The 20,154-nt window shown below is 46.0% G+C and overlaps 1 protein-coding gene across 1 annotated transcript in view; it reads right to left on the bottom strand.

Moving 5' to 3' along the window:
• Window positions 1-15,338, bottom strand: part of LOC121533626 (ceramide synthase 1) — a 35,292-nt gene extending 19,954 nt beyond the window's left edge. Inside the window, exon 1 of the mRNA XM_041839739.2 lies at window positions 13,987-15,338. Within this exon, the coding sequence (XP_041695673.1) occupies window positions 13,987-14,241 (255 nt within the window). The 5' untranslated portion in view covers window positions 14,242-15,338. The remainder of the gene's footprint in view (window positions 1-13,986) is intronic.
• Window positions 15,339-20,154: the final 4,816 nt, after the last annotated feature.

The raw sequence follows: 20,154 nt of genomic DNA on the forward strand, positions 1-20,154 counted from the left end.
CAGTCTGATTCTCTGTGCTCTGAGTCGGAGGTGGACCCACAAATTGCAATTTGGCAAATGTTTGAAAATGATGTATTACATTTTTTGCTTCATTACAGTAGTTGCATGTTCAATAATATGAGAGGATAGGCTTGCTATTGTCGCATGTTTTTTAAGCTCTTAATGAAAACATTTCCGTTCCTTCCATGTATAGTATTTTCTGCTGGTCATGTCATTTTACTGTTTGGAACGAATTTAACCGTTTGTTAACCGGTTAATGGGGGTTGGTTAGTCGGCAGCAAAATTGACAGAAAGTTGCATCACTAAGAGAGAGAGAGTGGTTTGTCATATCCTGCCATTTGCAGCAAGACAAAAATTAACTACTGTTCCTCAATTATTTACACAAGCTGTTTCGTTCTCCCCGCGTGCGTGTGTGTATGTGTAGGCATATGGTCATCATCCATAATGCAACAGGCATGAAATTGGCAACACTAACATGCTGACCAGACTGGTCGTGTCGCGTGCGCGAGCATTGCAAAATGTCTGCGTGGCCAGGCGCTAAAATAGAACCTGGCAAGTCCTGCCTCTCCCATCTCCTCATTGGTTTTTAGGAGCATATACCCACATGGGTGATTGAAAGAATAACTGAGGTCCACACGCCAGTCCAGTTGGTGGTGGTAATGCATCTTAAAGTTGGTTGCCAACCGAAATATAAAGTCCAAAGAAGAAGAAGAAGCCTGAAGGAAACCTGAACTTGGTTTACCGTTTTATCTGTGGATTAATTGTTGGAGTAGAGGACCTTGTGCATTTCAGGTAAAATAACAACCCAATGTTTATATCCCAGGACAAATTAGCTAGCAACAGCAAGCTAGCTAGCTAAATTGCCATAAATGTTTTATGCTTTTCGACCTGTCCCGAAGTTAATATAGTTGGTTCAGAGTTCGTTTTGATATTTCAACCTGCGTGTCCTGATCGTGTATGGTGTGGGAGAAAAAAAATCAACATGTCGCGTGTGGTCTGGTCAGCATGTAAGAGGATACATAAAGCCAGGAGCCTGCGGTTTATGAGGTCACTGTATTAACCACGTCACTGCCTGCTGGGCCAAGCCAGGCGGTCATATAGTAGGAACTAAAGGAGAGGCTAGCTGATTAGTGTTGATTCTATTAACTACGCTTAGACCGTATGACACTACAGGGATGAGTCAAGAACTATATAGACTTGCATCCCCTGGATAAATCTTTGACAAGATGGAGGAGGCTTAGCGATGAGGAGGAGGTGGGGGGAGGAAGAGGTCGAACAACAGTGGGTTCAGCTCAAACAAACCTGGTAGTGTCAGCTCAGCTGCCTTTGTGTTTGGGATAACAGAGTAATACCTAGGCTGTCGTTGTAAAACAGCCACTGTTATGCCACAGATAGAACAATGAGACAGATATTTCACTGGATGTATAAATGTGAAGCATCCGCTTGGCGTTTCCACTCACTACCAAATTATGGTAGTGAGAGGAAGCCCAGTGGCCGGCAGTGGGAGAAGATGGAAGGAGATGGATTTTGGCCAACAGTCTGCACATTTTCTCATTGATGAAACATTTGATCTCAATACAGTTTTCTGTTCCCAAAACTAGAATATGTTCTGAACAGAGTGGACAACGTTTTGTAGACTTTATCCTTTGCCAAAGTTATAAACAATTGCGTTGTTTAGAAGGAGTGCAAAGGCGAATTGAGTTATTGCACAAGCACACTTCACAGAATAGACGTTCCCTAACAGAAATATGCAGATGTATGCTAGAATGGGCTAATAGGATCTTGCTAGCTCGTGCTTGGCTCTGCCCACCTCCTTGCTTGTTCTGCCCACTATGACTCATTTGTTCCCATTGGAAACAATAAGCTGTGATCTATCTTTGGTTATGCTCTCCCAGATGTGTAGCTCATGTGGGGCTAACTATCCTGTTGCTATGCTAACCAACAGGCTCTGGCTGAGGGCTGGTCTGACAGCGGAACAAGAGGGGGAGGAGGAGACGGACAACTACACCGGGTGGCAATTACAGAAGAATTTGCTATTTTCCTACAATTATAAATGTGCAGATGTACACTAGCCCTTCAACTGCCTAACGAGAAACTTCCATGTAGGCCTAAATCCTGTTAAAAAAAACACTGAAAAGTATTAAACTACGGTCCTACCTTTAAAAAGCATGGAAAGTGGGAAACTCCTTGTCAACAGGCTGGATAGCTATTCTAGCCTACTACTAATTAATGGTCCCACCACAACTCTCTCAGACTCTGGGCTCTTCAGCGCTATGTTGTGCTGAGGAGACAATGAGCTCAGATTTCCTTTGCCCTCTCAATCGTATTGTCATAGAGTAGTTGTTGGGGTTACAGAGCTCTGCCAAGTTTGACAGCCACAATGTGCTGTTTGTCTACAGAGGGACACTTTTTTTTGTTGTGGTCAAGGCTGTGCATTCCAGCTTGCCAGGGGAAAGACATGTGGTAAACACAAGTGAGTGATAGGAGTTGTTTAGTGAATAATAATAAATGAGTTCCTGTCTGCTTCTTCATACGCTATTTCGTTAAAGCCAGTTACAGTGGGGAAAAAAAGTATTTAGTCAGCCACCAATTGTGCAAGTTCTCCCACTTAAAAAGATGAGAGACGCCTGTAATTTTCATCATAGGTACACGTCAACTATGACAGACAAAATGAGGAAAAAAATTCCAGAAAATCACATTGTAGGATTTTTTATGAATTTATTTGCAAATTATGGTGGAAAATAAGTATTTGGTCAATAACAAAAGTTTCTCAATACTTTGTTATATACCCTTTGTTGGCAATGACACAGGTCAAACGTTTTCTGTAAGTCTTCACAAGGTTTTCACACATTGTTGCTGGTATTTTGGCCCATTCCTCCATGCAGATCTCCTCTAGAGCAGTGATGTTTTGGGGCTGTCGCTGGGCAACACGGACTTTCAACTCCCTCCAAAGATGTTCTATGGGGTTGAGATCTGGAGACTGGCTAGGCCACTCCAGGACCTTGAAATGCTTCTTACGAAGCCACTCCTTCGTTGCCCGGGCGGTGTGTTTGGGATCATTGTCATGCTGAAAGACCCAGCCACGTTTCATCTTCAATGCCCTTGCTGATGGAAGGAGGTTTTCACTCAAAATCTCACGATACATGGCCCCACTCATTCTTTCCTTTACACGGATCAGTCGTCCTGGTCCCTTTGCAGAAAAACAGCCCCAAATCATGATGTTTCCACCCCCATGCTTCACAGTAGGTATGGTGTTCTTTGGATGCAACTCAGCATTCTTTGTCCTCCAAACACAACGAGTTGAGTTTTTACCAAAAAGTTATATTTTGGTTTAATCTGACCATATGACATTCTCCCAATCCTCTTCTGGATCATCCAAATGCACTCTAGCAAACTTCAGACGGGCCTGGACATGTACTGGCTTAAGCAGGGGGACACGTCTCGCACTGCAGGATTTGAGTCCCTGGCGGCGTAGTGTGTTACTGATGGTAGGCTTTGTTACTTTGGTCCCAGCTCTCTGCAGGTCATTCACTAGGTCCCCCGTGTGGTTCTGGGATTTTTGCTCACCGTTCTTGTGATCATTTTGACCCCACGGGGTGAGATCTTGCGTGGAGCCCCAGATCGAGGGAGATTATCAGTGGTCTTGTATGTCTTCCATTTCCTAATAATTGCTCCCACAGTTGATTTCTTCAAACCAAGCTGCTTACCTATTGCAGATTCAGTCTTCCCAGCCTGGTGCAGGTCTACAATTTTGTTTCTGGTGTCCTTTGACAGCTCTTTGGTCTTGGCCATAGTGGAGTTTGGAGTGTGACTGTTTGAGGTTGTGGACAGGTGTTTTTTATACTGATAACAAGTTCAAACAGGTTCCATTAATACAGGTAACGAGTGGAGGACAGAGGAGCCTCTTAAAGAAGAAGTTACAGGTCTGTGAGAGCCAGAAATCTTGCTTGTTTGTAGGTGACCAAATACTTATTTTCCACCATAATTTGCAAATAAATTCATTAAAAATCCTACAATGTGATTTTCTGGAGAAAAAAAATCTCAATTTGTCTGTCATAGTTGACGTGTACCTATGATGGAAATTACAGGCCTCTCTCATCTTTTTAAGTGTGAGAACTTGCACAATTGGTGGCTGACTAAATACTTTTTTCCCCCACTGTATATAGAGACCTGCTACACTTAATCAATCTTTATATGAGGGCATGTAAGGATCGTCTCTTTAATTGAGGGCTGCTGGGACTTTTAATCAAGACAAATAGTTTTACTACACTACTACAGTTTGGTAATAGTAATCGTTAAGCCTCTATGTGTGACTTGTCATGACTCATGTCAGACGGTTTTAGAAATTAGAATAACCAGGAAGTTAGTTAGTCAGAGGGGATGTTGACAGAGTCGGTAGGTAGTTTCCCCTAACCACTGACACAGGGTCAGATTATATTATTTTCCCATCCCCAAATGGTTTACATTAGGATCAGGGGGTAGGGTAATCTGATCCAAGACCTGTGGTTGAGGGCACCAGTATGAAAATGTATGCACTCACTAACTGTAAGTCGCTCTGGATAAGAGCGTATGCTAAATGACTAAAATGTTTATGTAAGTGGTTTTGATACTTAGCCCAATGCTGATAAGCCCTTAAACCAGGCTAACACTGTCAAGTACATTTATTTGCTACAAGTGGCATTGGGAGGGTGGAATTCATAAGAGAGGTTATAAACTGCTGCTGAGTGCGTTTCAGTTAGGCTTGGCACGTTTGGCTGGGCCCTGAGAGGCTGTGGCTGTGGAGAGACAGGCAGACAGGCCATGTATCAGTGCCGAAATTGACCCCGTTAATAAGAGCTGGGTGTGCTGAGCCAGCATGGCCGAGCCTTGGCCCCAGTTGCAGCCCCAGTCTCCTCTGCTCTCCTCCCCCTGAGTGGCGACTGAGGCACCACACTGCTGCTGCACTACAGCAGCAGGAAGTGGAAGTCAGGCATTGTGCACTTTCACACGCACACTCACTCATAAATATACCGACAGTCAAGGCAGACACACACACACACCCGCACAGTCATACACTGACCTCCTTGTCATATAGGCAAGTGTATAGCAATAAAATAACTAACACTTACACTAGGTAGTACTGTTAATCACAAAGAGCATCCAAATGCTTTACACATGGCAAACACTGATACAGAGAGCCTTTATGGCCCTACAGTTTATTGTCTGAGCCCAAGTGTTCTTAGCCGACACCTCTGCCCTCGGTGCAGTGCAGTGACCGAGTTAAGACAGTGTAATAACAACAGTAACTACAAAGCCTGAAGTTAACTGACAGCTCTGAGCCGTCTGCACATCAGAGCTCAACAGTGTGCGTCTCTATCCTCCAAATATAAAGTCCTTAAAAGGCATTTTTCACAGGGAAGTCAGAGAGGCCATCTTATGTGAAGACATGAGCCACATGACCACAATGTCAGACTCAATATCATACTCTCAGGGTGAGGAGGTTTTCCTGACCATGTGCACAGGAAAGAAAATGGTGTCCTAGTTAGTCTATAGGTAACTAGTGGCCAGAGTTTTTCCAGCGTGGTCGGGGGTTTGTAGGGGTAGAAAGAAACTACTGTTGCTGCATGAAGGTCAGTCAGTCAGTCAGTCAGTGGGTTCACTGTAGGTTATGTCTCTCTCTACTCCCCCTTCATCTCAGATGCTTCTTTATATACCCATGCTGCCACAGAGACAGAGGTTGTGGAAACAGCTCCCTGACAGTTTCAAATATTTAAGGGAGTAGTGGAGCAGGAGCACCCAGGAGATTTAATTGGATGCCTTGTGTTTTATTTATCGCGTCCCTTCATTCTATGAGAGGCTGAAGTTGTTCTGCTATATCGGAGTACACGGTGACCCATTCCTCTCAGATGAAAGCTAGCAGGTTAGCCTCAATGCATCACTGGATGCTCATTTTCATTAACATGGTTTACATGGCACTGAACGCTATTGCTTCATTTTACGCTATACACACAAAAACACGTAATTCGAGAAATACCCCAATGGCGTTGCATCAGATTGTAATAGTGTAGTGAATCATGAAAGGCCCGGCAATTTCTCATCCAGGGTCTGTCCACAGTAGTTGTGACTAAAAGGAAAAACAGCCCATTCCCTGAATTCCCTGACCACATCTGAGCCAACAGATATATAGCATTTAGCTCTACTTCTCACCCAGCCAAATGTCCAAATGAATAACGAGCTGTGAGCCATATCTGTTGGGACGGACATTGGGCACCTCCCAGTCAACCCCAACAGGGCGAGAGACAGGGGCGTCAATTGGGTATGGCAGGGTATGGCAGTCATCATAACCTAGCTCAACACCAACAATTTAAAATAGGCTACTAAAATCATTCACATCCCGATTAAAGGCAAATGCAGTTTAGCGGGATTCGCAGGCTGACTTTAGGACCGTGCAGACGCCTGGAAGCAAGAGGGAAGGCTTTTTGTATGGCTGGCTTTTTGGAGAGCACATCGACGCAGCTGCGGGGAACAACTCGGCTTTTTCTCATAACAGTGCAGAGGTAAAGATGGCTGTAGTAGATGGCTTTGGCTAGGTAACTGCTGTTTGACTTGACATCAGGGCTCAACATTAACGCTTGTCCTCTTGTCCGGGACAAGTTTTTAAAAAATGTCAGACAAGAAGAATATAGATTTAAGTTGTCTGAATGGACAAGTAAAAAGAATTCACGCTAAAATCACAATATCAAACAATTACACCGATCAGAATTGTATCAGAGGCCAACAATATTCAAATCTATTTTTCATGTACAGTACTAGTCAAAAGTTTGGACACACCTACTCATTCAAAGGTTTTTCTTTATTTTTACAATTTTCTACATTGTAGAATAATAGTGAAGACATCAAAACTATGAAATAACACATATGGAATCATGTAGTAACCAAAAAAGTGTTAAATCAAAATATATGTTTATTTGAGATTGTTCAAAGTAGCCACCCTTTGCCTTGATGGCAGCTTTGCACACTCTTGGCATTCTCTCAACCAACTTCATGAGGTAGTCACCTGGAATGCATTTCAATTAAGAGGTGTGCCTTGTTAAAAGTTAATTTGTGGAATTTCTTTCCTTCTTAATGCGTTTGAGCCAATCAGTTGTGTTGTGACAAGGTAGGGTTGGTATACAGAAGATAGCATTATTTGGTAAAATACCAAGTCCATATTATGGCAAGAACAGCTCAAATAAGCAAAGAGAAACGACAGTCCATCATTACTTTAAGACATGAAGGTCAGTCAATCAGGAACATTTCAAGAACTTTGAAAGTTTCTTCAAGTGCAGTCGCAAGAAACATCAAGCGCTATGATGAAACTGGCTCTCATGAGGACCCAGAGTTACCTCTGCTGCAGAGGATAAGTTCATTAGAGTTAACTGCACCTCAGATTGCAGCCCAAATAAATGCTTCACAGAGTTCAAGTAACAGACACATCTCATCATCAACTGTTCAGAGGAGACTGCGTGAATCAGGCCTTCATGGTCGAATTTCTGTAAAGAAACCACTACTAAAGGACACCAATAAGAAGAAGAGACTTGCTTGGGCCAAGAAACACGAGCAATGGACATTAGACCGGTGGAAATCTGTCCTTTGGTCTGATGAGTCCAAATTTGAGATTTTCGGTTCCAACCCCCGTGTCTTTCTGAGACGCAGAGTAGGTGAATGGATGATCTCAGCATGTGTGGTTCCCACCGTGAAGCATGGAGGAGGAGGTGTGATGGTGTGGGGGTGCTTTGCTGGTGACACTGTCTGTGATTTATTTAGAATTCAAGGCACACTTAACCAGCATGGCTACCACAGCATTCTGCAGCGATACGCCATCCCATCTGGTTTGCACTTAGTGGGACTATCATTTGTTTTTCAACAGGACAATGACCCAAAACACACCTCCAGGCTTTGTAAGGGCTATTTGACCAAGGAGAGTGATGGAGTGCTGCATCAGATAACCTGGCCTCCACAATCACCCGACCTCAACCCAATTGAGATGGTTTGGGATGAGTTGGACTGCAGAGTGAAGGAAAAGCAGCCAACAAGTGCTCAGCATGTGGGAACTCTTCAATACTGTTGGAAAAGCATTCCTCATGAAGCTGGTTGAGAGAATGCCAAGAGTGTGCAAAGCTGTCATCAAGGCAAAGGGTGGCTACTTTGAAGAATCTAAAATATATTTTGATTTGTTTAACACTTTTTTGGTTACTACATGATTCCATGTGTTATTTCATAGTTTTGATGTCTTTACTATTATCCTACAATGTAAAAATAAAGAAAAACCCTTGAATGAGTAGGTGTGTCCAAACTTTTGACTGGTACTGTACATAAATAAAAAAGCCTACATGTCAAAGTGTAGTTGATATGCATATTGGCTACAGTCTCATGTCCAACCCGATGCGGACATAAGGGAAAGGGGCAGAAAATGTAGCCAAACTTTAATATAGCCTAAACGCCAGTCATGTTTGACAAATATAATTAAGGATAATTAACATTAACGTCTAAAGGCTTTATTCTGCGACATACTTGAGGCACAGTTCGTTCAGAGCAAATGGTCATAAGACCGGAGAGTGAAGGACAGTGCCTGTTGCGCACCGCACATCACCCACCTTGAATCTGAGCGGAGGAGATCAGTATTTTGAAACTATTTAACCATAAACTTAATTGTTTCAAACCTGGAGGTTTTATGCCATTTATGAAGCATGTCTTACCTTGTTTCAAAGTAGCCTAGCCTAGCCAAAATACCACCTTAGAAATGTTGAGGGAATTATTAATTTTAACAACACTTCATACGCCATTGGAACCAGCATTTATTGCATGTTCTATTGGTTTTCAAATCAACTTTCATTTACTGTCCAGAAGCCAAAGGCACAATCCTAGTCATATTAGTCATATTAGTAGGGACGTCAAACGTTCACGCTGCTGCACAGACACTATGGAGACTCTAGTCTAGAGCACCCGGTTAAATTGTGTTTGAGAGCATTTTTTTACTCTCTAAATGGTTAAATGAGTGAGAAATAGATGTCATTGTTGCAATAGTTTGTGAGTGGACAACATATACTATAATTTGACGTTGAATTATTTTACCATATTAAAGTATTGTATATTGCACTCATTTCCCTAATGTGGACCGTTTCTGTTACTACCTTACACAAGCTTACATTTTCACCTCAAAGCAAAATGTGTAGAATTGCAGCAAACCGGAACATTTTCTCTACACGCCATGATAAAATGTATAGAATTGCACGAAATTAACTCAAAAACAAAAACAAAAAAATCTCTGCTGTCAAGAGGGGGGCCACTAATGTCTTGCTCGCAATTTTTTACATTAAAGTTGCCCACCCCTGGTTTACGTTAACTAACAGAAGAAGTGGTCTGTTCCCTTTTCCGTGATGGCAGCCTCCTGAATATAGATATAAGCCTTCTACAAGTTCTCATTTAACCAACAATGTATAGGTTATTCCAAGTTTCCGTGTGGCCTTTCAATAGTGTTAGTTTAAACAGTGCTACACTCCAAACGTTTGCTCCCTGTTCTATTGATTTTAGCGTGATATCGATGGAAGTGATTAACCAAAAAAGTGTTGCGCTACACTTACTCCTTTGGCGACCCACTTGAATCAAAATGCAACACTTCAAAACGTAGCTAGCTGTCATCTACAAATTGTCCTCTAACCAGTTATGTACACATTATTACCATATTCTGTGTGGTTTTGGAGCTGTGTACATTTTAACAGGACACGCAACCTCATCTCCCCCCTGTCGAGCTTTTGATTTCAACATGATAATTGATTTACAGTGCATTTGGAAAGTATTCAGACCCCTTGACTTTTTCCACATTTTGTTACGTTACAGCCTTATTCTAAAATGGATTAAATTGTTTTTCCCCCCTCATCAATCTACACACAATACCCCATAATGACAAAGCAAAAACAGGTTTTTAGAAATGTTTCCACATTTATATTTAAATAAAACCTGAAATATCACATTTACATAAGTATTCAAACCCTTTACTCAGTACTTTGTTGAAGCACCTTTGGCAGCAATTACAGCCTTGAGTCTTTTTGGGTATGATGCTACAAGCTTGGCACACCTATATTTGGGGAGTTTCTCCCATTCTTCTCTGCAGATCCTCTCAAGCACTGTCAGGTTGGATGGGGAGCGTCGCTGCACAGCTATTTTCAGGTCTCTCCAGAGATGTTCGATCAGGTTCAAGTCCGGGCTCTGGCTGGGCCACTCAAGGACATTCAGAGACCTGTACCGAAGCCACTCATGCGTTGTCTTGGCTGTGTGCTTAGGGTCGTTGTCCTGTTGGAAGGTAAACATTCGCCCCAGTCTGAGGTCCTGAGCGTTCTGGAGCAGGTTTTCATCAAGGATCTCTCTGTACTTTGCTCCGTTCATCTTTCCCTTGATCCTGACTAGTCTCCCAGTCCCTGCCGCTGAAAAACATCCCCACAGCATGATGCTGCCATCACCATGCTTCACCGTAGGGATGGTGCCAGGTTTCCTCCAGACGTGACGCTTGGCCTTCAGGCCAAAGAGTTCAATCTTGGTTTCATCAGACCAGAGAATCTTGTTTCTCATGGTCTGAGAGTCTTTAGGTGCCTTTTGGCAAACTCCAAACGGGCTGTCATGTGCCTTTTACAGAGGAGTGGCTTTCGTCTGGCCACCCTACCATAAAGGCCTAATTGGTGGAGTGCTGCAGAGATGGTTGTCCTTCTGGAAGGTTCTCCCATCTCCACAGAATAACTCTGGAGCTCTGTCAGAGTGACCATCGGGTTCTTGGTCACCTCCCCTGATTGCTCAGTTTGCCGGGCGGCCAGCTGTAGGAAAAGTCTTGGTGTTTCCAAACTTCTTCCATTTAAGAATGATGGAGGCCACTGTGTTCTTGGGGACCTTCAATGCTGCAGACATTTTTTGGTACCCTTCCCCAGATCTGTGCCAACACAATCCTGTCTCGGAGCTCTACGGACAATTCCTTCAACCTCATGGGTTGGTCTTTGCTCTGACGTGCACTGTCAACTGTGGGACCTTATATAGACAGTTGTGTGCCTTTCCAAATCATGTCCAATCAATTGAATTTACCACAGGTGGAAGTTGTAGAAACATCACAAGGATGATCAATGGAAATAGGATGCACCTGAGCGCAATTTCGAGTCTCATAGCAAAGGGTCTGAATAGTTATGTAAATAAGGTATTTTTATTTCTATTATCTTTTATGTCTAAAAACCAGTTTTCGCTTTGTCATTATGGGATATTTTGTGTAGATTAATGAGAAAAACGTTTATTTAATCCATTTTAGAATAAGGCTGTAACGTAACAAAATGTGGAAAAAGTCAAGGGTCAAACTTTCCGAATGCACTGTATGAGTGATTGACAAAAGTTTCCATGTGTTTTTTTTGTTGTGTTAGTTTCAACAGCACGTACAACCTGATTTCCCCCCTAATCGATATCAGTGACTTATTGCCACTTGTCAACAAACAGGGATTTTGGTGCTTGTGTAGTTCATAAAAATACAAGAATTATGATTACTATTGTTGCACATCAGAAATAATTCACACCCCTTTACTTTTTCCACATTTTGTTGTGTTACAGCCTGAATTTAAAATGGTTTCAATTGAGATTCTTTGTCACTGGCCTACCCACAATACCCCATCATGTCAAAGTGGAATTATGTTTTTCAAATTGTTTACAAATTAATAAAAAATGAAAAGCTGAAATGTCTTGAGTCAATAAGTAGAAATTTGCTTAACAAGTCACATAATAAATTGCATGGATTCTCTCTGTGTGCAATAATAGTGTTTAACATGACTTTTGAATGACCACCTCATCTCTGTACCCCACACATACATATATCTTCAAACACAGATTCAACCACAAAGACCAGGGAGGTTTTCCAATGCCTCCAAAAGAAGGGGACCTATTGGTAGATAAAAAAATAAAATAAAATAAACTGAATATCCCTTTGAGCATGGCAAAGTTATTAATTACACTTTGGATGGTGTATCAATACACCCAGTCACTACAAAGATACAGGCGTCCTTTCTAACTCAGGAATTTCACCATGAGGCCAATGGCTGCGATAGGAGAAAACTGAGGATAGATCAACAACATTGTAGTTGTACTACAATACTAACCTAATTGACATAGTGAAAAGAAGGAAGCCTGTACAGAATAAAAATATTTCAAAACATGCATCCTGTTAGTGAGTACCACTCTCCACACTTTCAAGCATAGTGGTGGCTGCATCATGTTATGGGTATGCTTGTAATCGTTAAGGACTGGATAATTTTTCAGGATAAAAAAGAAACGGAAAGGAGCTAAACACAGCCAAAATCCTAGAGGAAAACCTGTTTCAGTCTGCTTTCCACCAGACAGTAGGACAATAACCTAAAACAAAAACCCTTCCCCCCTGTCACTTTGCCATACTCTTGGTTTAGCTGAAATGATGCCCCTGGTGGGAGAGTCAGAGTCTGTGTATCTCTCAGCAGAGCTTTAAGTCCTCTACTACTGTCATGGAGCCAAAAGCTGGGAGGATTATGAATGTACTCATTCATTGTTAGGCCAAGATATGCTTATAGGGTGTAACACATTAATTGATGGATAACTGACAATGTGTGTGGGGAAAAAATTAAAGAGATCCTAGCTACTAGGCTATTTGAATAGTTAGAGCACGTACCAGGAAACCACTGTGTCTTAGCCCGCTTGTGTTATTGCTGTGACAGCAGCTTGAGAGGCAATGGTACTGTAGTAGTAGATCTCACATGCACTGATTTCCTCATCAGTCTACGGACTTAAGTCAATCACCAATGATTAGGGAGGCTATACACTCTTAGAAAAAAGAGTTCCAAAAGGGTTCTTCGGCTGTCCCCATAGGAGCACCCTTTTGGGTTCCAGGTAGAACCCTTTTGGGTTCCAGGTAGAACCCTCTGTGGAAAGGATTTTACATGGAAACCAAAAAGGTTCTACCTGGAAACAAAAAGCGTTCTTCAAAGGGTTCTCCTATGGGGACAGCCTACACTCTTAGAAAAAAGGTGCTGTCTGTGGTTTCCATGTATGGGTATTTAATCTCCTCAGCAAGGCTTGCTTGCCACATCTCTGCTCTGGTCTTTGTACCCTGGGAGTTAATATTTTATTGCAGAGTCGTTAGCTGAGGTGAAGGGTTTCCGTAGTCTTACTGAATCAGTATAATAATAATAATAATAATAATAATAATAATAATAATAATAATAATATGCCATTTAGCAGACGCTTTTATCCAAAGCGACTTACAGTCATGCGTGCATACCGTTTTTTTTTCTTTCTTTTTTTGTGTATGGGTGGTCCCGGGGATCGAACCCACTACCTTAGCGTATCTGATCTTGATTTTGGCTACAACAGTGAATTTTGCTCTGCCCGGAGTATCCCTAAAGTACTCCCTCATGTGCATTTTACAAGTAAGCCTATGGTCTCATTAGTGTTCTCAAGTACCCCCTGTGGTCCTAGAACCCCTGGTTGGGAACCACAAGATGACACACACTGAGACACTAAAGGTATCTGAGTGTAGCATGTAGGCCTTCCTCAGAATGAAGGTCTTCTTCATATGCTGCAATTTGATGGGCATCATGATTAACTTGTCAGGAGGACAAGCCCCAGTACAGTAGAAAACAATTGTTGAATTCAGCAAGGAAAATAATTTGTGTTTTTATACCAGAGAGAAACAGACCAGTGTTTCATATCCTGTGATGGGCTTGAAAAGTGAAATGTAATTCATCATAATTGAAATACAATGGTTATCTTATTCCACTAATACTGCAAGGTATATGAAACATGTGACATTAACACCTTTATAACACCCAATGAAGGCTCCTATAATTAGGGAACGAGAATAAGGCTCATGGTTCTTCAAGAAAATAGGGAATTTATGTAATTTGTGGAGAAATGTGTATGTGAATGTATAGTACGCAAAACTGAGGGGAAAGCTGAGTAAGGGGGTGTATCTACCTTGAACAGACATTCTGTTAGTCCCCGTCGTATCTGCGTCCACATAACGGCGCACATGAAGAAAAGACCGATTTCGGTCCAGGTAATATAAGCGTTTTCCAGGAGCGTCCTTTTAGAGAGCTCTAGACCGCAAGCGCTACAGTCTCTCAAGGCACTGATCATCACGGTAGACGCTCTCGTTACGAGACCCGCATAGCCAGGCATGGGTTCCACCTCCCTGACGCTCATGCTGTCAACATCGGTGTGACTGTCCATTGTGGCAGCACGTAAAACGGCGATTTAGAAAACGGACCCTGGTTTAGGTTCACAGACAGCGTTTTCTCCTTACACGAGATAGCCCGGCAAGCTACCTACGCTTCCAAACTACTGTATCTAGCTAACGTTATCTAGCTAATTAGCTAGCTAAACTAAAAACTCGGAAAAACTTTAAGCAGCTTAACCTAGTCTCAAGTAGCCTAACGTTAATTCTTTGTTTTCTAAATTAAGACATGGGCCCATTTCATATAAAGACAATTTATGTCTGATTGGATTATAAACCCACAAAAAACAAGGGTAAACCGGCTGGATTTATTTAATAGCCAACGGTAATTACTTAGCTATAGTTATTAAAATTACAAGCTACTGTATTCTATGATCTAGTAAACATTGGCTAGAATTTTGGCCATTCGTCTTTTACGCATACTACCTCATCATTTAGCTAACGTTAGCCGCTTAGCTAGCTAAATTAAATGCACACAATACCGGGTAGACCAGCATTTACAACGGCTACCAAACTAGCTGTAGCTGTAAAATCACGTTCGTGTTCCAAGAAAAAAAAATCCAGTAAGTATTATTAGCTACCTGGCTAGCTACCTAAACTAAAGATGTGCCATACTAGAGAACAGTCGAGGTATCACATGCGATTCTTGTGAGGCTAACGTTAAATTCTGTCTGATCTCCGTTATTCGCCTTATATAACATATCTTCGTCATTTCATCAGCTATAATAACCTATTCCTACCAGATACCAAACCAGTGGTCCTGAAACATTTCTAATACTAAGAAAACAAGCAGTAACGCCGATAAAAGTCAAGATATCCTCAATGTTCGCCTTCCTCTGTCGTGCCGCTGCTGGTCGTGTCCTGCTGTGTCTGTGATGCTGCGTCTTGACAAGTGACAAAAAAATGCGTGCTCTTTTAATGGGAATCAATGTTGAACATGATTCCACACGGCACTTCAAACCTCTCTGGTTACAATATTAAAAGTACAGCTAGTAAACGTTTTTACCGACACGACTATAATGTTCTGCACCCGCACCGAAAGCCACTAATTTCAAATTGAACGAAGAAACAGAGGTACTATGACGTATTTATGGCCTGCTATTTTCTTCAACTACTGGGATAAAAAAATAATTGAATTATTTAAAGCGACAGCACGATGTCGACTTTTCCAGAAAACACGTTCAAACACTATAAAATGCATTTACTCCATTCATAGTAAATATAAGTAATGGGAAAAGTACTGTAATGACCTGACTAGATCATAACAGAACAACTGTCCAGACAGAGGTTTGAGTTTATGAATGGACGGTTTATTAAACCAACTTTACACAGGCTACTGTTTGGCCGTAGCCCACGCCAAATAAATGAAAGATAACCCACAAGCCAATCGCGACCTTCTCTTGTGAAGCCCAGACGTAAAAAAAGAGAGAGAACAAAGGCTAAATAAACCTGGTCTTAACTTCCAATGCTCCATCCCCCTGCCCAACCCCCCTCCACGCCACTCCGCCAACCGCCAGGATGCCCGGCATCAGAACATTCCAGGCATTCCCGTGATTGGCAGATAGCAGGTTGATTGACATGTCGGACCCCGCGAACACTGGGTACTGGTAGGTACAACACAACCATCTACTAGCCTAACACATAACACACAGCTGTCTGTGCGGGTCGCTACACAGCCCCCCACCACAAAGTCCCTCGTCCCGAGGGAACAAACAAAGTCTCTGAAGCGACCCGGAGGTCTCCTTTGCCTGCGTGGCTGTGATGGCCGCAGAGTGCCCCTCTGGGAACCAGGGGATGAAGGCAAGGACATGGGGGACAAGGAAGCGGGAACGGGTAGTACAGTCCGTGGCTCTGGGGAACCACGCGGTGACACAGGGGGAGTGGGCTGTCTGGAGCCTTGTCTGCGGCACCTGGGGGTGGGTGCCTGGAGAATGTCATTGCCAGAGAGGGGAATTGTGGGGGTTCCTGGGGTTTGGGGAGAAGAGGCCCCTCTATATGGGGCTAACCTGTCCCGGTGCAGTGTCACCTTTCTCCCCCTGGGAGGAAGCTGCACCGGTAAACAACCTCCCCTACCCTCTCCAGGACACTGCAGGGTCCCACCCAGTGACTGTCCAACTTGGGGCATCTGCCTTTTTTCCTTAGCGGGCTGTAGACCCAGACCAGCTCCCCAGCCACAAAGTGCCTTCCCCGGGTGTGCACGTCATAGTTCCTCTTCTGCCTCACACCTGCATTCAGCAGCTGCTCTCTGGCGAAGGTGTGGGCTGTCTCCAGGCGGTCCTGGAGTCTCCGGGCATACTCCGGCCCCGGGGAAACATGAGGGCTATCCAGGGGGCCGACCAAACGCCATCTCCGCAGGGGTACGGATCTCTCTCCCCAGCATGAGGAGGGCAGGCGTGCAGGAGGTGGAGTCTTGGACAGCGGAGCGGCATGCCATGAGGACCATAGGCAGGTGCTTGTCCCAGTCACGCTGGTGTTTGGAAGAGACGATGGCCAGCTGCTGTCCAAGCGTTTTGTTGAAGCGCTCCACAAGGCCATCACTTTGAGGATGGAGAGGAGTAGTGCGGGTCTTGTGCATACCCAGCCTCTCACACATGGTGGCGAACACACGGGACTCAAAGTTTCTGCCTTGGTCGCTGTGGATGGACTCTGCAGCTCCAAACCTGCTGAACATCCCCGCTGTCAGGGCGTCGACGATGGTCTCTGCCTCCTGGTCAGGCAGAGCATAGGCCTCGGGCCATTTTGTGAAATAGTCCATGGCCGTGAGCACCCAGCGGTTCCCACTGTCTGTGGTGGGTAACGGCCCAACTACATCCACTCCCACCCTCTCCATGGGAGCCCCCACTGGGAACTGTTGGAGCTGAGCATGAGAGCGGCCTGGGGGGCCCTTTCTCGCTGTGCAGTTGTCTCAGCGGCGGCAAAAGTCTTCCACATCCCTCTTGTGCTGCCCCCCAGTAAAAGCCCTGACGGAGGCGGCGCAGTGTTTTTTGTGACCCCAAAGTGTCCAGTCCCCACCCCCCCATGAGTACTCTGGAGCACAGCCTCCGCAATGCTTTGGGACCACCACCTGCCACCTCTCCTCCCCGTAGCTGACTCCTTCCATGCCCGCTGTAACACGCCATCAGCCAGCCGCAGTCGCTCAAACTTTGACCACAACCCTTTGGTCGCGAGTGAGAGCGCTGTCACCTCTTCCCATGGTGGCCTCACCTGCGCCTCACCCACTGTAGCACTGGCTGTAGGTCTGTGTCCCGTCCCTGCTGCTGCCCCCATTCAGCCACGTCTGACAGTCTGCAGCTCACAGCAGACAGGCCCGCCGCCCGACACATTGTGGCACAGACCCCCTCCTCTGCACACAGCTCTCTCTCCCGTCCCTCTCTCCGTTCACAGTGGCGGCAGCCGTCTGCAGTACAGGGCCGACGGGACATGGCGTCGGCGTTGGAGTGGCGTGCCCCTGCCCTGTGCACCACCGAGAAGTCATACGGCTGAAGCTCCTCCAACAAGCGTGCCACCTGCCCCTCTGGCTCTCTGAAAGACATGAGCCACTGGAGAGCAGAGTGGTCAGTCCTTACAGTAAAGGGCAGACCACCCAGGTAGTACTTGAAGTGTTTGACGGAAGCCACAACAGCCAAGAGCTCCCGCCGGGTGACACAGTAGCGGCGCTCATGTTTGTCAAATGTTTTGCTGAAGTACGCCACTGCTCTCTCCCCCTCTGGCCCCACCTGGGCCAGCACCCCTACCCATGCCCACATTGCTCGCGTCTGTGTCCAGGATAAAGGGCAATGTGAGGTCAGGGGGAGCGAGCACGGGGGCCTCGATCAGTGCACGTTTGAGGGTGTTGAACGCCTCCTCACACTCCACTGTCCAAGTGAAAGCCTTGTCCTTCGGCAGCAGGCGGTTCAGTGGAGCAGCAACGCTTGAGAAGCCCCGTACAAACCTCCTGTAGAACGAGGCCAGGCCCAGGAAGCTCTTCAGCTGACGCTGGTCGGTGGGGGTGGGCCAGTCTCTGACAGCCGCTACCTTGTCCTCCATGGTGCTGATCCCCTCCTTCCCCACTCGGTGGCCCAAGAAGGACACCTCTCTCCTCATGAAGTGGCACTTCTCGGGGTGGAGCTTCAGACCTGCGGCAGCCACCCTCTCCAGCACACACCGTAGCGCCCCCAGGGCTGACTGGAAGGAGCTGCCATGGGCCAGGATGTCATCGAGGTATACCAGACACTGCTGTCGGGGATGCCATCCAGCACCCTGTCCATCAAACGCTCAAAAGTAGCTGGAGCGTTGCACAGGCCAAAGCACAGGACCTTGAACTGCCAGTGTCCTCTGTTAGTGGAGAACGCAGTTTTGGCTCTGGCCTCTGGGGAGAGGGGCACCTGCCAGTAGCCACTGCGGAGGTCTAGTGAGGAGAACCAGGAGGACCCCCTAACCAGGTCCAGCGACTCATCGATACGTGGTATGGGGTATGAGTTACCTCATTCAGCCGCCTGTAGTCCGCACAGAACCTCAGCTTGCCCCCCTTCTTCGGAACCATGACGACTGGCGCCACCCAGGGGCTGTCTGAGGGCTCAATGAAGTCTGCCCGCTGCATCTCCAACACAGCCTTGTCTGCCGCCTCCTGGCGTGCCAGCGGATACGGCGGGGACGCATCTTGATAGGTCGAGCATCACCTGTGTCGATCTCATGCTGCACCAGATGAGTCTGACCCACCTCTTCCTCACTCAGCGCAAAGCTGTCTCTGAATTCAAACAGCAACTGCCTCAACCGTTCCTGCTGCTCGGGGTCAAGACCAACACAGTTCCTCCCCCATATCTCCCTTACTGCAGACAGTGTCCTCTCCCCTCCCATCTGGGGTAGCTGGGCTGGGGGCGCGGCCCGGGCTCACAGAGGACTGTGTCGTGGAGGTAGCTGGGGGAATGTAACGCAACGCCGTAGGTGACAGGGGGGCTGGGGAAAAGTCACACCCAGATGTGGGGGAGGGGGGCAGCCATGAGTCTCTGCTGCTTTAACTGTTGGAGTAAAGGGTTTGTTGGGTTGAGTGAATGTGACATTAGGGGCCATGGTGACCTCCGGCCCTCCCTGGAAAGCTCAGTGTGCCCCTATTTAGGTCTAACTGGCAGCCTGTGCTCCTAAGAAAGTCCAACCCCAGGATACAAGGGTCCTGCACAGCCGCCACCCACACAGGATGACGCACAGTCCTGCCCCCTACTGTCAGAGTCATTATTCCCTTCCCTTTCATGGGTGCCAGCTCACCTGTGACTGTGCGGAGCTGCACAGTTGTAGGCTCACACTGAGTCCAACCTGGCACAATATCTGGCCTCACCAGGGTTACTGTGGACCCAGTGTCCACCAGGGCGGAGCAGGGCACCCCCCTCCACAGTGACAGGGACATGACAAAAGTCCCCAACACAGGTCCGGCCCACCACAACAACAGGCTCCATCCGCTTGCCCTCGTCTGCTTCTGGGGAAGTGGAGCCTTGCTTCCCCGTCTGTGCCGGTGGGCTCCTCCTGAAGAAGATGGTGGTTGGGATAGAAAGCCAGGGGTCCGCACTACCCGGTCTATGCGGACCCCGAGCCGTTTCCCCTGAGCTCTGGGGGACATGGGGCAATCTCGGCGCAGATGGCCTGGCTGGCCACAACCCCAGCAGACCCTGGGACCAGGGCGTGTGTTTCGTGCCGCCTGTAGCGACACAGCACGAATTAGTTCTGACATTTCAGCCACCCATGCAGGCTTTTCCGGCTCCGGGCTGCTCTGCCCCCCAGCTCGCACAGAGGGTCTGTCTCCCTGCACCCCCCACCAAAGCCCCAGCTGAAGCCCCAGCCCACACCAGCTCCCTCTCCAAAGCCATCTCCAAGGCTACCTGCAATGACTCAGGATGAGCCAGCTGGGTCTGTATGCGCAGCTCTGTAGGAGAGAGCGC

Source organism: Coregonus clupeaformis, chromosome 20 (genome assembly GCF_020615455.1).
Source record: "Coregonus clupeaformis isolate EN_2021a chromosome 20, ASM2061545v1, whole genome shotgun sequence".
NCBI lineage: Eukaryota > Metazoa > Chordata > Actinopteri > Salmoniformes > Salmonidae > Coregonus > Coregonus clupeaformis.